Raw genomic sequence first — 17,597 nt, 5'->3', positions numbered from 1 at the left:
CTTCTGTTGACTTGAGATTCTCCACTCAAGCTGCCCTGTACTCTCCTGCCCTGTGTCTGGCGCTGCTGCTGCTTTTACCAGGATCTCTTATCCTTTTAGTAAGTGGAGTACTGCTTGACCCCTGTGACTCTGTGACTCTAATCATAGCCCACCATGACCAAGGCCTCCTCTTCTAATCCAGTTTATTCTCACATGTATTATCTTACACATTGACACACATGTAAACAATGAGATTCTCGCCTTTATTATCCTCATGTGTCCATAGACCTCTGTTTTTATGTGGAGGAGCTGAGCCTTTGGGCCACAACTTCTTTCAGCTCTGCGGAGGAATTCGTAGTGGTGGTTCCCAGGAGACATCAGTTGCAGCAACTTGTAACCAAGCACCTACAACACGTGTACTACAGTTTCCCACTCTGTGTCACCTCTGCAAAAAAGGCAGCTTTGAGTCCAGTTGTGTGAGCTTGGGGTCTGAGCCCCCAAAAAGTCCCAAGGAAGCTCACACCTGTGATCCCAAACTCAGATACCAGTATGAAGCAAGACCTGGACACCAGGACTCTAGAGAAGGCCATGGGTTCTGGGAGCTGAGCTTTGCTGATCCCTCCACTCTGGCAGGGGCCAAAGTCCAGAACTGGCTTGTAAGTCAAGTCATTCCTGTTCACCGCGCTCTTATTTCACAGTCTTTTCCCTTGATTTCTTCTGTTTCTTCTGTTCTTCATATTCAAGTATTTTTTGTTGGAAATAGCCTGTGGGTTCAGATACAGATGTTAGGCATCTAACTTGATCAGGCAGACTGATGAACTCAGGAGTACAAATGAGAAATACCCTCTGCACCCCATACTACATACACCACAAACCAACTTTTACATTATATCAGCTAATGAGGCATTTTCTTAGGTTTCAGATTCCTTCCTTCCAAGCCCACTAATAAACTTTACAGCTCTTCTATGGGCCTCTAGAAAGAAATATTCTTCCACCCCCCTCCTCTGTATCCTAAAGGTGACCTCTGTTTGAAATAAGGCTAGTGGGGGCTGTCACTGTACCTGCAGGAGGATTCTTGCTCTTCTCAGCTTCCTGGATGAAAAGGGAGAAGAGCTGTGTCTTCACAAACTTCTTCACAAATCGGCGGTTGGTCTTAGAGGACACAGCCTTACAGAAGGACCGTTCTTGGAAATGGCCTTGCCCATTTGCCTCCCGTTTGATATAGGAAGCATAGTGACCCACAGTCTTGACAAAGAACTGCACAAAAGGGCCTGAAACATGTTCGTTGATTTGTTCTGAAGCTGTCAGAGATATACAATGACCATCTTAGAGGCTGGCAGAGGATAAAGTTACTCATCTCACCTCTAAGGACAACTTTCATTTCAGGCCAACAGTGTCTAGGGAAAGCAGGGGGACAGGAGTTCATGATACCAATGGATGGATTGAGACGAGAGCTCGGGTGTGGGTTCTCTGCCATTGCTTAGGAAAAATCTCATATTCCAACTTGCTTCAAGATCTAGGCCTCTGAGGCTGGCCCAGGGCTGCTGAATGAGTATATTTTAGTTCTGAAGGGGAATAATTGCCCTCAAACTCCTTGAACAACCATAAAATAAGAGGACTTACTCAAGTCACTGATCCCCTGATCAAGAGAGACTAAGATGTCCTCTTGAAGCTTTGGTGGCAGGATATCTTTTTCATCTCCAACCTGGAAGAGGATAGTCAGCTCAGAGTTCCAGCAAAGAGGAGGTATGGAAGGAAGGAGGTAGCAGAAGACCATGAGGGGAGCATGAATTCCACACCCTTGCTCCACCCACAAATAATCGCTCACGTAAACAACAGAGCTGTTTCTTGATCTTCAGTTTGGCTCAAAACATTAGCAGGGGATTCCCTCCATTTCTGTAGTATTTGGTTTATATACATTACTCGAGGTACGAGCATTGATCACCTGGTAATGAAGTTGTCAGTGTCTATAGGACTTCCTCAAGAGCAAGGAGGTCTTAACACTAGGAGTTCTCTCACTCAAATGTTCATCAAAATAGGGAAAACCCCATGAGGCTGCATTGGTGGTAGGTCTGCAAGGACTCAGAACTCAGATGCTTACCGATAATAAGAAGGTTCCTTCACAAAGATTCACCAGCAAGACCTGAAAGAAACAGAATGGTTTTATTCCTTCACAAACCATAGGAGGACTTACCATCTGCATTTATGACTCTGGCTATTAGATCTTTGGGCCTAGAGGACCATGAAGTCAGCATCTCCAAATCTCATTTCCTGCCTGGCATTCTCCTTCCTTACCACTTTCTGTTTCCTTCCTAGGGAAAGGGTGAGCATGTAGAAAGAGGTAAGGGAAAGAGCCCAGGTAGAAGCGGGTACGATACGGGGAAATCCTAGCCAGTAACTGCCTGAAATAAAATGCTGATCATAGTAATTGCTCTTATTATAGAGCCTTTAGTACCTGGCATACATGATAAACACTTTGCACATTTTCCATTTAAACCTGGCAACAGTCTTGTGAGGCAGGTACTACTTCCATTTGCAAATAAGGAAACATCTAAAGAAGTTCAGTTGCTAGAGGACATACTGCTGACAAACAGCAGGACCCTTTCAGAGCCTAAACTGTGCTGTCCTTGGGATTACATTCCTCTCTCTACACTCGCCTTCCATTTGTCAGCCTAAGGACCAAAGTGGACATGCTTCCATCTTTTAATGCTTGCAGCAACTTTATGTACAGTTGCCTGAGGTTCTATTTAAAAATAATAACAATCTAGGAGCTTTGAGCCTATCAGCAAAAAAAAAAAAAAAAAAAAAAAAGACACAGCATGGAAAGGAATGAGGAGACCATGTGCCTACAAACCACAGGTAAGTCAAGCACAGGGCTGGAATATGGGGGACCCTAGTTCCAGAACCAGCTCCATCTCAGCCTGAGGGGCCTACAATGGAGATGAGAAACTATAAACCGGCATGCTGCTGCCTGATTCCAACTAGAAGATCTGTTGGATTCAGAGTATTTTAAAATAAATGGATTAGTTCCTGACATTTAAATTGAGATATTTTGCTTGAAATTTGGATTTGGGGCTCTTCCTAAAATGTCAGGCCCTCTACTACTGATCCATGTTTTAAAGGGCAACATGCAGCTGCCCTCTTTGGGCAGGATATGCAGTCACCAGTATACCAGCCCCAAATCCTGTGTTGGGCATTAGGGGCCTGTGCTGGGCCCCTCTTTTTAGTTTTTGACCTTGGTCTTAACAGGAGGGTGAAGGATCTTCCCTTCTTCCAAATATAAGAGAGGGACTGAAAAGTATACCAAAAAAACAGCCTGCACTGTAATTATCCATCAGGAGAGAAAAGCTGAACTAGTCCAGGCCTGAAACCACTTGTATACAAAGGCTAAGATGCCTTCGGCAGGAAAAGCTGTTCATCTGGGGGGGTTGGAGGGAAAGAGTATGTATGAAGAATTCTTTTTCGAAGTTGCTCCTAGAAGTTCTTTCAGTATTTGGGCACATTGGTGTCTGTGGACTAACTCCTTCCCTAGAGCTATGTGGGGAAATAGGGGATCCCCACACACACTCTGGCCACATTGCCCTCCTCCTTCCACACCCTCTGCCCATTTCTCTGAGCAGATGCTGGGGAATGAAACAAGCCAAGGCTCTTGGCTAGCAGGAGCGGAGTCCATTGGCTCTCTGATATCTTCCCTCTGGGTCAGGAAGAGAGGAGCTACAGCTTCCGAGGAGCTGGAGCTGCAGAGTCAGGAAGTTTCATAACTTCTAGGGTTGGGACAGTTTAAGTTTCATTGCCAAACAGTGCTAATACTCTGTCCCAGTTAGTCACAAGGCTAAGGGTGGTTCAAAGGGCATGTGTACTCAGTCAGCAGTTCTGAGGAGGGTGGGAGAGCTGGGGGAGAGAAGAAGGGAAATGCAGCCTGCTTCTCAGCTTCCCAGCAATGCTTTCCATGGATAGAGTGGTTTTATCTGTGCAGGGATCTTCTGCTGCCTGTGTGGCCTCAGCTCAGGGTTCTGTGCATCTTAGCTATCTCTTATGCAAAATGGGGGAAATCCTCCCACTAGGGCTGGTTTGGGGCCTGTTCAAGTAGCTTCCTTCTAGACTCCTCTCCCCTGGGTAGCCCTCTCTCTGTATACAGCCAGGACAGTCATTCCCAATAGTTCTTCTGCTTTCAGATAACAGTAACATGCCATCTTTGAAGTTATAACAGACAACTCAAAACAGGACATGTTTTCAGTTGATTTTCCAACTATTAGAAATCTATGTGATTAGTGCCCTTTTCCACAATTGAGCCCTCTGCCATGTCAGCGGCACTTCCAAAAAATAAGAAGCTAAAAAAATAAAACAGGATTTGAATCCATATCCTCATAAACCAACTAAGCTCTGAGCCACTCAGAAAGATGGTGCTTGTTGTAGAAATTGGCATTCTCAAGACACATAGTTTGCAGGAAGGCTCATTTCCAAGGAATTTGAATGAATTGCAGTGGGGTGTGTGTTGTATAGACCAGCTGGGATCATCCATTCCACTGAGAGATGGGACACCCCAGAGATTGCTCATTAGGGCCAGCTGGTACAAGACAGTCTCATGACCTCTGAATAAGCTACATGCTGCCTCTTAAACCCAAGAGAAATCCTTCAGGAGAAGACAGCCAACACTTAATGAGCATCAACTGTGTGGCAGGCAACAGACTAGAAGGTTTATACAGGATATTTCCCCCAGAATCCCTAAGAACTGAACACTTATCCCCATTTTACAGAGTAAGTCACTTGCCCCAAATCATTTAGCTGTAAGTAGCAGAACCGGGATCCAAATCCAGGTCTACCTGGCTCCAAATCACGTACTCTTCTGGCTGCAGCATACCTCTTCCATGGGGCTGTCCATAACTTCCTGCTGAAAGCGCATTTGTACTCCAACCATGAAGGGAGTAGGGCAGCAGACGGTGGCCAGAAGGCTCTCGGGCACAACAGGGATGTAGGTGTGTGCCCAGCTGAAGGGGTACAGCAGCGCAGCAGCAGCATGGATGCACTGAGACAAGGTACTGGGATGGAGCACAGAGAGGAGAGTCAGAGAGGACCCTGCACCTCCGCCCTACACACCCTCTCGTTGCCCTGTACCCACAGCAGCTACTACAAGTCCTTCCTCCAACTGTGCAAAAAGGCAAGTCTGGGAGCCACGCAGATCACAGAGCTTGTCACCACTTGTTGCCAGGAGAAGGGCAAAAACCAGGAGAGGTTCCCTCTCTTCACTAACCCAGGGTGGGGCATCTATTTGATCTTTCATTTCCCAATTAGTCATCTCATTACTGGTCCAAAATAAAAATGGCTCAGAAGTGGGGAGAGAAGAAGGGATGTCTTCATTCAAACAGAGAAGTGACAGAGCCACCAATGTGTGCCGACAGCTGTGCTGAGGATGATGTAGATACCAGGAAGAGTAAGACACTGGGCCTGCTTTTAAGGAATTCATAGTGGAGTAAAGAGACAAACTGTCTACCTGGGCCTCAGTGCAGAGCAAAGCCTTTTCTCCTTGTGTCTATAAACCTTCATCCCCCACCCTGACCTCACATGGCTCACCCAGCCACTTGAGGGCATTGAAAGCTACCAGGTTGGTGCCCGAGTTAGCTTGGGAAATTCCTAGATTCCAGGAACCTCTGGCTCAGCAATTCCTACATGGAAAGTCCCACAGAGGTGGCTCCTCTAAGCTTGCAAGAAAGCATCCCTCATGTCATTCCTGCCCAAGCACAGTCAGCCTTCTCTTCGCCCCCCAGGCACGCACACATGCACACTCTGGCTTCTATTTAGCAGCTTCCATGGCTCTTCATTCCTCCAGCCAAATTGCCCCAAAGCCAAGGCCAATAAAAACACAGATGCGGAAACCTTGTTTCAATTCTTGGTATCAAGCTAGCACTTCCTGAGTAAGAAAGGTTTGAGTCTCTGAGCGTGCAGCTACAACTCTGGCTGACTGGAAGTCCCCTCCTAGTCGGAGCCTCAGGAGCCTGAAAACTCCATATGGGAAGGAAGTGGGGAGTGGTGGTATCTCCCTGGAGAAGGTTCACTCCTTCCCGCTTCGCTTCCCAAACACTGATCTGAGGGGAAGACCAGAACCCCAGCCCCAGCCACCACAGAAACTTCTTTCCACACAGACCTGGAAGTGGAAGAGCTTTTTGTTTGTTTAATATTTTTTTAGTTGTTGATGGACCCTGTATTTGTATGTGGTGCTGAGAATCAATCCCAGTGCCTCACACATGCTAGGCAAGCACTCTACCACTGAGCTACTACCCCAGTCCTAGAAGAGCTTTTTTTAAAGCAAACATGATGTCTTTCCCACAAGGATTAAACTAAGACTAGTTCCTCTTCAGTTGTCACTGATTTTCTTTTGAATTTCAACACACAAATCCCAACCCCTACCCAAGCTTCCTCTCCTCTGAAACCCATGACATTCATCTAGACCTCTGACCTCTGTTATTTCTCTAACATCCTTCTCTTCTTCCCTAAAAGTTAGAACAAGGGCTGTCAGCTCAGTGACATTGATCTGTTCCCCCACCCTCTGCCCAGATATAAATAGAAGGTTAAACCCTCCTATGATTTTTTTTTCTTCTCCATCTGTCACATGTCTCCCATGTACTTTTTAGACATGAAGCCTTTCGGAGGTAGAAATCAAGATGTGTCAGTGCCCTGCTTTGACTACACACAGGGAAATCCTTAACTGTGAACTTCTTAATAGCAGCTAATCCTCATCAATATGTCCCTGGCCTGGGGCTAGATGCTTATAATGTGAATATTTCCTTTCATTCTTTACACAACCCTGTAGGTAGGTACAATCATTTCCCATTCTACAAGCATGTCTTCAAGAAGTTAAGATGGGGACCTGGGGGGACCCTCATAGCTGTAGATAGAAAACAGGATTTGAAACTCATCTTCTGATTTCAATACCAATGCTTTCAACCACTATGCAATCCTCCAACCCCTTAAGGTCAAGAACCATGTCTTGTTGGTATCTTCCCAATGCTTTTATCTGGCAAACAGTTGACACACAATAAACGTTTGTTGAATGAGTGAATCAATGGGTAGATAGGCTTATCCTTCATAGTATCAGATGCCCTCCTGGACTATTCGCCACCCCTTCTCCTCACTCAGCCTTGCAAAGGCACAATCATGCCTGCATTCACCCTAACTGGTCTTGCCTAGGCTGTCTCAGGAACAAGGACAGTTCAGTGTCCTGCTCAGAGCTAAGTCAGGAACCTTCTTCAAGCCCAGGATATAACTGAGTTTGGAGACAGGGCAGGGGAGTTGCAATAGATGTTTTTCTACATCTAAAATTAGGATTCAAGAACAGGAATCAGGAGAGTGGACACACAGATCCTACAGTCTGACTTCCTTTGAGAACCTCTAGTCTGTTCCCGAGGCCGAGGAATGCAGGCCATCCAGTGACTGAGCCCACCTGAGACCTTCTGCCAGGAAGATGATCTTTCTCTCCAACACTGCAGAGGCAAAGATCTGAATAATCTGTTCAAAATGAAGACAGTGCAACAGGGAACTAAAATCCACGTGTTCGAGGTGGGAGTCCAGGGGCCGGGTCAGTGAGATGTACTGTGGGAAAACCAGAGGGGAGGAGTCATTACATTACAAGATCCCTCAGACCCCAGAAAGCTGGGCCGCTACCAGCCCTACTCCATGCTTCCCACTGGAGAAATCTGATCCTGTCTCTTTGCCCCTATAAAAAACCCACAGGGGGGTTTGCTCTGCTCTAAGGATGGCATGACCTAATCTTCAACATGGCACATGAGGTCCTGCCTTGAGCATGCACCCCTCTCAACATACTTCACACCTGTCTACCTGTGTCTCAGGGGCAGACCATGCTCTCCCACCTGAAGCCCTTCACAGGTTGGTCCTCCCTTGCCCCACATGGCTTTTACCTTCTATCAGGCCTCAGAGGCTCACCTTGACCACCTATTACCTCATCATCTTTTTCTCATGTAACGCCCTGGGTTTTCTTTCTTTGAGATGATACACTTTTTAATTATATATTCATTGATAGTTTGCTTATTTAATGTCTGTCTTCCCTATCAGGCTTTTAGCTCCATCACAGTAAGGGACCACATTCATTTTGGTCACCACTGGGTATGCAGAAAATAGTACATATTGGCACACAGAAATCATTGAGTACTTATTTTTCAAGTCAATGAATAATCCTAGATGCTTACATATTCTTCCATGGAGAAGACAGAGTTCAGAGGGGCACATAGACCCTCTATAGCTCTGGACTAGAATCCCAGGGGTCAGGACTAGAATTCTGTCCCACTTGCTGCCTCAGTCTGTTTTGTGCCTTAGAACAACAGCATCCCCACATACCATGGTGGGGGACAGACTCAGGGATGGGGATGGGCGATAAGAAATAGGCAGGTGGAGGCTACAGAATAAAAGGGAGGTGTTCTATGCAAGCAGCCCTTTGGGGACTGGGGACAAAGTCCTTTCTAGCACCAAAACCCTCAATTTACATGTTTTACTGATCTCAGTGGCTTGAACAATAACTAGGTGCTTTGGGGTATCAGGTTGGAAGGCTCAGCAAATGTGAGTCTGATTGTCAGCTCTGCCATTAATTCTAACCAAGTTCCAGTCCCTGCCTGGCTCAGTTTCTCTGTACGTTAACCTGGTGAGTAGAAGAACAATAGTGGGAGGTGCCAAGAAGCCTACCCTCTCCAGCCAGGGGGCTTACACCCATGTGCTAGCTCACCTCAGTGCCAGAGTCAGGGATAAAGCTCTTGAGGGTGACAGTTTTTCCAGGTGCAGGGAAGGCTGCCTCTCGGAGGCCCTGCATGAATGGGTAGATGACAGCCATGGAGATCTGATGCCTCTTTTCCACTTCATCCAGGATCTGCCACAAGAAAGGGCCACAAGAAACAAGGCTCAGAGGGATGCCACTGATCATCCTGAGGCACTCACGCTGCTTCAGCTTAGTCTCATGCACCTTCGAGGCCCCTCCACCAACTGGCTCTTTCCCTCCCTTGCTCTCAGGCTCAATCATCTGCTCTCTATCTTCTGAACAAGACCAGATATGTCCTAGCCTTCTTTTCATTCTCTATACCAAGCCATATGCCTCCCTGCCCTCACTAATATAAAATGACAGGCCCCAGAAAGCCACACCAGAGTACTCAGCATCCATGACAGCAGTGTCTGGAATGGATCCAGTGACCTCTTGAGTGTCACTCTGACCTCCAGTTCCACTGGAGACTCTCCAAAGTCAGGGTCAGGAACTGCTTCCAGCCCTCAGAACGCTGCTCAGATGAAAGTTCCGCCCAAGCAAAGCTGACGGAGGTCCTGCCCTGGTCCCCCAGGAGTCTTGCTGGGGCAGAGCACTAAGAAGCCCTTTACAGCCACTGAGACATGTCCACTCTGACGCTCCTCTCTGATCCTGACTCAGTGTGCTGGGGTTCCGATAAGTCCAGCAGCACAAGACCTGGGCACCTCAAGTTCTACCCTTAAAGGGGTTAGAGCAAGGCTTGGGGCCCCTTACTATATGATGACTACCTTCCTAGTTGTTCATAAAGAGACTTCTTATCGCAGCCCAGGGGAGAGGAAGCTGAAGGACCATTAGATCCACTGGACAGAGGAGGAAACTGGAATTCAGGGCAGAAGACTCCTGAGGCTCTTCCCTTTATCCTGCTTCAACTGCTTTCTGACTAGAGTTGGAGCAGTGGTGCTCTCTCTGCAGGGGAGATAACCCTCCAGATTTTCCTAAAATCAAGTTAGGCCCAAGCCCCTCTCTGCTTCAGTGTCCCCAAATGTCCTTGATGAAGGCCAGGCTATGGGGAAGGAGGTCCACTCAGGACACAAGTTGCACAGGAAGGGTGAGAAGCCAGATCAAGCCCAGAAGCTGAACAGGCCTAACAGGCCCTGAGGAATCCTGTTCCACCCCTACCTTGGAGAACAAGCCGAAGCAGCCAATGCAGCTGATGATGCAGTACACTTTGGGAAGTCGAGGGCCGGGGCCGGCGGGCTGGGGAGGGACAAGAGGCATCTTCAGTGCTGCAGCCTTCCCAGTGGCTTCTCCCACCTGGGGCTGAGGAGCTCAGGGCTGAGTGCTGGGGGTGGGGGTAAATGGGGACTTATGGGCTGGACGGAGAAAGGCCTGGCTAGGCAGTGGTTCCATTCATGGGGCAGGCAGCTGGGAGGTCAGAATGGTCACCAAGGTCAAAAGAAGATGGCCTTCAGGGAGCTGAGGTTCATAGACAAGCCCCGCTGCCTTCAGGGCCAACACAATCTGAAGATCAGCAAAGCGAGGGAGCAAGCACGTCTTAGAGATGAGGAAATGGCTAAGTAGGACAGCACGGTCAAGGTGCTTGTGGAGAATCGTGGAGACCCAAGAAGTGGACCTAGTTGTTCAAATTCCAGCCTCTGCTCTGGGGGACTCCCGGGGCCAAGGCAAGCAGGTCTGGATAAGAAGACAGGGAGAGGAGTCAAGTGGAGCCTCTCACAACGCACGGAGCTATTAAAAGCTAGGAAGAGCACAAACCAGAACCTGGCCAGCAAAGGTATCACAGGTGAGAAAGAAGGAGTGCAATGTCCTCCTTCTCATGGGGCTGCAGCAGGGACATTAGCAGAATAGCAAGTTCTGGGCTGAGTCCCTACAACCACCACTGCAGAGAGCCTGAGCTTTTGCAACTGAAGCTTGAGCAAGCCCAGCTGTGGAGCTCAGCAGGCTGCAGATAGAAGGGGGCAGTTCTGAGCGACTCAGACCAAGAGGCGCCTGCAGTATCCAATCTTCCTGCTGCCGTCCACATTGGTCAGGACAAAGGAGAAAGTCTCCCTGCAAAAGAGCAAACAAGACTTGGTTTGCATTACTCACTAGATTCTAAAAGGAGGTCAAAAGGGAGCTGATGAATAATCATGTTAGTAATAACCCCAGTAATTTACTAAATGCTTATTGGTGTCAAGCCCTAAATGCATCACCTCATCGGATCCTCAAAGAAATCTTTTGAGGTAGGTTTGATTATTATTTCCACTTTAAAGATGAAGGACTGAGGCTCTGAGAGGGTGAGAGGATATTGCTTGCTTGCTTTACTTATTTTTGGTACTGGGGTGTGAACCCAGGGCACTTTACCACAGAGTCACATCCCCGGTTCTTTTTATTTTTTATTTTTTTTTATTTTCAGACAGGATCTTGCTAGTTTGCTGAGGCTGACTGTAAATTTGCAATCTTCCTGCCTCAGACTCCTCCCCAGGTCCCTGAGATTACAGGCATGAACCACCACACCCCACCTGTAAAGGTATGTATTGAAGGCAGACTCGTAAGTGGTAAAGCCAAATTCAAACCCAGGGAGTCAACTTCCAGGGCTGATGTCATAAGGGTCTTTGCTATGTTGCCTTCATAGAGGCCACAGGCCTCCTGTTCAGTCCAGTTTCCACCAGTAGCAGAGTCAAATACAATTATTGCTCCTCGGACATCTGAGAATTCCAGTCATCTTTGGGCAGAGGTAGAACCACAGCTAGATGCTTGGCCTTAAGGGCCCTCAGGCAAGATGTTTATAAATGAATCAACTCCACCCCGTGGCAGGAAATCCAGCATGCACACCAGGGGAGGGGACCACAGGAGACACACGTGGCCCGCACTTGCCCCTTCTTTCCCAATCTGATACTCCAGGGTGGAGCAGTTACCTGGGATATTCGGTGAGTGGTGCCCACTCATTCCCATCTGGGAAGCAGAACAAGGGGATGGCTTTGAGAAGCCGCTCCTCCTCCTCCTGCTGCCCTCGAAGCAGATTTTCCCGCTGTAAGAAAAAGAAAGGAAGGGATTGTGAGGGCAGGAAGGATAGCAGGCTTTTGAGGCTTTAAAGCTATCTCGGAATATGCTTTTCCACGTGGGGAGGGTCAAAGGGCACCTCTGTCTGAATTCTGGGTCTAGCAAGAGAGGTCCTTCTGGGCCCCATTGATGTGAGTGTGGGTTGGACTTTAGTATCTTGAGGATCTACATAGTTAAGAAGCAGACCAGGGGCCACCCTGCATACTGAAAGGCCCTGAGCTGACCCAGCCCCTGGGAGGGTGATGTCAGAGAGATACCACATCAGAAAAGAGAAGCGGCCAACTCAGTCGCTGCACCTGCTAACGAGAGGGGTTAACCAGAAAGATGCCCTGTTTCACCTCTTGCCCAAGTGCAGCATCAGACAAGAAGGAACCTGATGCTTGGGCTGCGGTGCAGTCCCCGGCCTACCCACTAACTCTGTGCTGCCCTGCCCTCTCCTTCCCACAGAGCAGGAGGGGACTCCTTCTAGAAGGCATGGCAGAAGGTAAGCTTCCCTGTGGAGAAAGGTGACTGAGGATGGAATCTGGCAAACTCTGAGGTCCCAAAAGGGGCATGAGCTCTAGTCTAGCTTCCCTTCTAGGGAGCCTCGCCTCAGAGAAGCAAGCAGACCTAGATTCCCTGGGTGATAACAGAAAACTAGGGCTGGGCTAAGAAGGAAATAAGAGCAGCACACCCAGAGCTCCAGCCCCGCCAGGGAGGGGGGAAGGAGTGGAACCCCCATTCTCGGCCCCCACCCCCTCCTTCAGTCCTTACCTTGGGAAACTGGTAGGTGATGGTGGGTTCATAGTCGTCTCCTGAGCGCTTTTTTTTAAGAGAAACCACCAGAAGATATTCAAAGAAATGCTGCCCCCCAGCAAAGCTGGGCAGAGAGTGCTCTTGAGTCCTTTCTGGTTCATTTACAGCTTCCCCTAGATTGTCCCGGGGAGATCCTGAAACCAAGACAGTGCCGTCCGTTCAGGATCTCTTTGATCCCTTCTGTGGAGTCTGTGAGAATGTGGGCAAGCTGCAGGGCTCCAGGCTGCCCTGCCCACGCTGAGACACCTGAGGCTGGCCAGCACTGCCGGTCAGCAAACAAAACCAAAGCCAAGTGGGCAGTTTCCACACACGCCCTGGGAGGCTTAAAACTGGGATAAGCCAAGAGAAGGAGAGAAACCACCGAGGTAGAAGCTGAGGAAATATACTGGACAGGCTCATGGAGATCCTATCCCCTGGGGAACCACAGAGTCTCTGCCTACCGGAGGAGTCCAGGAACAGCATGCCTTGAGTGAACTTGTACTACATTAGCAGGACAGGCCCAAGGGGCATATGACTGTGATCACACCAACCGGCACAGAGGGCACAATCAGCTGTGCAAAGCTGCAGGGAAAACCTCATGGCCCAGCCACATGGGGGGACATGTGGAGGTCAACATATGAAGGAAAAAGAGGAAGGAGCACTTCAAGAAAGGAACAGTCCCATTTAAAAGGGTTCTCCTGAAAAAATAGGAAGTGGACAAGCCAGTCCTGACCTGCTCGGTGTCGGAGTCGAGGCAGTCGATTTCGGAAGCGCCTGAGTGCTCGGCCGACCGCTCGTCCTTCCATCTCCCCGTGCCTTCAGGACATGGAGTGGACTCCCCTTTCCCCCAGCACAGGCTGGCTACAGAGAGGCCACTGCTTTGGTCTCCAGCCACAACTCTCTAAAGACGAGCCACACGCTAGCTTCCAAAGAGGGGAGAACAGTTCCCATCCTGTGCACCCCGCGGTTGAACAAGAAAGATGTCACGGGACCCAGGAGGCAGCTGAACGTGGGCATGAGAGAGGCAGCATCCTGGCACTGCGACACAGCTCCAGGCTCCTCCCAAAAGCCCCAGGGTGTGGTGAAAGAAAAGGTCATGAGCAAACACCTCCAAGGACCAGCTGCTTCTGGGCTGAGGGCTTGTAACTTGGGACTGCAGACTTCACAGCGAGTTTATTTACAACCTCACCGCCCTGAGGAACGCCTGATAGCATCAGACCGTGGATCCTGGAGCCTCGCCAGTCTCAGGACAGGGATCTTACATCCCTATAGCTTTGGTTGCTCACCTTTCACTTCTCAACATGGTCAACGGCAGCTGAAAGCTCCTACAAGGTTACCTGCTACAAACTTCAAGGACTTCAGGACCTCAAATGAGATCACAGAACCAAGCATTCCCGGATCAAGGTAGACTTGGCCTAATAATGATCTATTGATGAATTCTTCTAGCAGGAGAGGGAGTCCTAGAAACTAATACGGACCACAGCCTCCTCTCCTGATGATGAAGTGGAGAACAAAGACCACCCATGAGTTGGGAATTCTTGCTATTTCTGGAATAACCCCCTGCAACATGTCCTGTGCAAAGGCAGAGAGTTCTCTCACTGGACTATTCCAGGGCTCCAGCAAATTCCCTCTTTCCAGAGAGGAACCACTGACTCAGGAAATTGTCCCCAGCCTAAAGTAGGGGACTGGTTGCATCAGCAGCCTGAAGGTCACTTAGTGGCAGTAGAAAGCATCCGGGTGATCTCCACTCCACCCCATTCCTGCTTAGCCTGTCTCCCTGTGGGATCAGGCCAACAGGCTGAGCTGCTGGCCCACGGCTGGATCTGAAGAACAAGGAAGAGGGAAAAACTGGCAGTAAACCACCTAGGCTTCTCACAGACACCCTTGAATAAGGAAATGCACACGATAAGAAGGAAGAACTTTTTGTCAGGAAGTTGCCTCAAAGAAGAAAGAGGCTGGAGGCCGAAGGGTTCGGTGTCAGTGTCAGCCACTCCTGCAGAGAACAAGCAGCCTTCTGGGAGAGAGTGGGGTTCTGGGGTAGGAGAGGTGGCTGCCTTGCTGCTAAGAGCTGTCAGCTGGGCTTTTGAGGCCAGGATTCCGGGGAAATCCCAATCCCAGTAAATAAGGATATTACAAATGTTATAATTGGCGACAAGCATGAACCAGAACTCAGAGACTTTGCCACACCTTTACCTACATACCACCTGCACAGACTTGTTGAATAATCCTTACTGCCTATTTGAGGAACAAGCAACTTCCTGATAGAGGTGGGGAAACTGAGGCATGAAGTAATTCAGAGACTATTTAAAATTAACAGGATCTGCTGAAGGTGGGGATTATGAAAGCTCCAGGTCTGGGTTCCTGCCTTCCACTGCCACTAAGCAACACAGCAAAAAACCCATAGAGGTTCACAAAGGGCTCTGAGATCCAGAATCTTCTCGCTGATCATTCCTGAACCTCAGGAAATCATGCCCTTTCCTAAATCCTTCGGGCAGCATTTTAAGCCTGCTTCCTTTTGCTTTATCAGGAGACCAAAGGAACAGCGAAAAATCAAAAATCCTTGACAAAAAAACATAACTAGACTTTTTGACTGAGGCGCAAGAAATCCATCAAAAAACGGCTTTCTCCCTCCCCGTTTTCAAAAGGGGTTATCAAAAGAAGAGAAAAGCCTGACAGAAAACTAGCATCCATCACTGTAAAGCATTTCATGTAATCCCCAGTGCCCCAGAAAGAGATTAGCATCCTGGGTTTTAGTTGATGAGGGACTCACCCTTTCTAGGGAAGTCAGGACAAGTTACACTTGTTCCTCCGCCAGGAAGCCCCTCCCACAACCATAGGACTGAAGTCCCAGAACTGTTTAGAATAGAGGTGAGGGGATTTTCTGACCACAATCTGAAAAGCTGAACTTTTCTCTTTGAACTGAGCTGCTCTCCACCCAGGACCGCCAACAACACTCCTCCTCACTATGGCAATTCACACACACACACACACACACACACACACATCCTCCTAATATGCAACTGCCTCGGCACCAGAAAGACACAAGAGGAAAGGGAAAATCCCCAGGAAGGTGGAGTGTCCCATGTAGAAGCCAAAGAAGACACACTCCTGACCTGACAGGTGCTGAACTTCAGGACAGATAATAGAGACTGATTATCTTCCGGTTCCTAAACAGCCAGGAAGTTCTTCCCAACAATCACCAGACCTATGTTGGAGTGAGTGGGTGGGGGCCAGAGGAAAGTCTCATGTGGGCTACAAAAGGCAGACTCCATCCATTGGGCTGACTTCCCAGTGCTCTCCAGAGAAGAAAGGTCTCACCCTGCATTCTGTTCCAGTCACTGCCCAGCTTCTGACCTCTCCCTCGGGGTGCAAGCTGGAATAGATACTGGAGAGAACAGCAAGGACGCTGGGGAAAAGCACCAGGTGTCAGAATGGATGGGAAAAGGACACAGCCACTGTAATTCAGAGAAGGAGGCTTTGACCTCATCCTGGGGGGTCTCTCCAACTCTGGGACTGGGAGCAGGAAAGAAGCTCACTGGGCTGTCCATTTGTCAATGTTGGAAGGAGTGGGCTGTCTGGGAGTGACCCCTGCTCCCCTTCCCGTGTTTGTTTCTCCTCAGAAGAGGAAACTTAAGTTTAAAAAAAAAAAAAATCTAAACGGTTATGGCTACTCAGCAGTAGGACCGGCTAGTCAAGCAGCATTAAACGTTTGTTGAATGAATGAATAACCTAGTGATATCCTAATTACCTTCCCTCCAAAGCCCAACCGTCTTCTGAGAAGAAAAGAAAGAAAACTGACTGACTTCTAACGTAATCCCCACCAACTGGATGAGGGGAATTAGTCCCCTGAGTGGGGTAGGTTCGTGGTCACCGGGCAGGGCGGTTTTCGTGGCCGGCTGCCTTGGCAGGGTCAGGGGCAGCTGGCTCCCAGGAACCGGGCAAAGGCTACAGGCGGGCGTGGGGCTGCGAGGCGGGGCGCAGCTGCTAGCCAACGTGGGACTGAGGCGGCGCTTCGAGGGGACACCGCAGCCCGGGCGCTTCAGGCACACTGCGGTTGCACCACAAGTTTCCTGAATCAAACGACACGTGGCCCCGGGGCCCCACAACGGTTTCCTTCGGCTGGTCGCCGGCCGGTCGCCTCCCCCTCGCCCCGGCGGACCTGGCCGCTTCGCTGACCTCCGACCCCGCCCCCACCTAACCCTTTTCACCGCTACCTGCGCTGTCCCCAGCTCACATGACCCCTAATCCCGTCCCATCGCCCAGCCTTCCCGAGTCCCGCCCCACTGTTCCCGGATCTCGACCCTCGCGTCGACCTTCCCGGGTCCCCAGCTCCCGCCACCCTCTAGGACCGGTTCCCGGGCCCCCGCTCGGTCCCCGCACCCTCGCCCCGACGCGCCCTGGCCAGCACTAACCCCCGTGGCCGCGCTTCAGTCTCAAGCTGGCTCGAAGGCGGCGGCCGAGCCCATCCATGGCCCCTCGAGTGCCCGGGCGCCCGCTCCCAGGTCCGCGCCGGCCCCGCCCCCCAATCCTTGACCTCCGCGGGCCCCGACACTTTCACTTTCATGCGGGGGGTGGGCCGCGGGGACCGGCCTGGGGCGGGGCGGCGCACCTTCCGGGCTCCGGCCCAACCCCCGGCGCACCTGGGCGGGACGCGCTTCTCTGGGCCCTTGGCAGGGCAGTGTGGGGTGACAGAGGGCGCTCGACGCGCGTCCGGGAGGGGCGGTGCCACCTCGCTTCCACCCCGCAAGGAAGCTCGACTTTCGGAGCCCCGCAGTCCCCGACCGCATAGGGTCCGGGCTAAAGGCACCCCCACCTCCAGGACGAGGGCTGGGAGGTGCAGCTCCCAGGTGGCACCAACCTAGCCCCAGAAGGGGGCGGAATTTTCAGAGCCCTCCCACCTTTTCAACCCCTGCACCTCTCTCCTTGCAACTGCTTTGGCCTCTGGCCATTTCTCTTGCCACATTCTACATATCACCCTGGAGGCTCTTGGAGAGTTGGTTTAGGGGCCTGACCCAGCCTTCCATCCAGTCTCCCTCTCCAGATCGAC

The 17,597-nt window shown here is 50.1% G+C and overlaps 1 protein-coding gene across 2 annotated transcripts; it reads right to left on the bottom strand.

The window, feature by feature from the left end:
* Nucleotides 1-221: 221 nt before the first annotated feature.
* Dennd2d (DENN domain containing 2D) lies at nucleotides 222-17,195 on the bottom strand. Of its 2 annotated transcripts, none has more exons than XM_076863056.1 (12): nucleotides 16,963-17,195; nucleotides 12,530-12,705; nucleotides 11,632-11,744; nucleotides 10,714-10,783; nucleotides 9,896-9,973; nucleotides 8,711-8,851; nucleotides 7,418-7,566; nucleotides 4,841-5,018; nucleotides 2,081-2,122; nucleotides 1,603-1,684; nucleotides 1,041-1,280; nucleotides 222-743 (listed from the first exon to the last, which is right to left on the bottom strand). In XM_076863056.1, exons 1-12 carry the CDS (start codon nucleotides 17,018-17,020, stop codon nucleotides 667-669), a joined length of 1,404 nt encoding a protein of 467 aa, XP_076719171.1. In that variant the 5' UTR covers nucleotides 17,021-17,195; the 3' UTR covers nucleotides 222-666. The 2 variants fall into 2 exon arrangements, with proteins under 2 accessions (XP_076719171.1, XP_076719170.1); XM_076863055.1 differs by lacking the exon at nucleotides 16,963-17,195 and adding an exon at nucleotides 13,284-13,597.
* Nucleotides 17,196-17,597: the final 402 nt, after the last annotated feature.

This window comes from Callospermophilus lateralis, chromosome 7 (assembly GCF_048772815.1).
Source record: "Callospermophilus lateralis isolate mCalLat2 chromosome 7, mCalLat2.hap1, whole genome shotgun sequence".
Taxonomy (NCBI): Eukaryota; Metazoa; Chordata; class Mammalia; order Rodentia; family Sciuridae; genus Callospermophilus; species Callospermophilus lateralis.
Note: the sequence above shows the minus strand (reverse complement) of the source record. Positions and strands in the feature narration are given on the sequence as shown.

Bases quoted from the DNA above. Each gene is read 5' to 3' on its own strand.
- Dennd2d (XM_076863055.1), bottom strand. From the start codon at position 13,356: ATGGAAGGACGAGCGGTCGGCCGAGCACTCAGGCGCTTCCGAAATCGA. The intron at 5,019-7,417 runs GTGGGCTCAGTC...GCTCCATCCCAG, and splicing joins TTCCTGGCAGAAGGTCTCAG to TACCTTGTCTCAGTGCATCC. The intron at 744-1,040 runs GTACAGTGACAG...CTGAACCCACAG, and splicing joins GAGCAAGAATCCTCCTGCAG to GCTATTTCCAACAAAAAATA.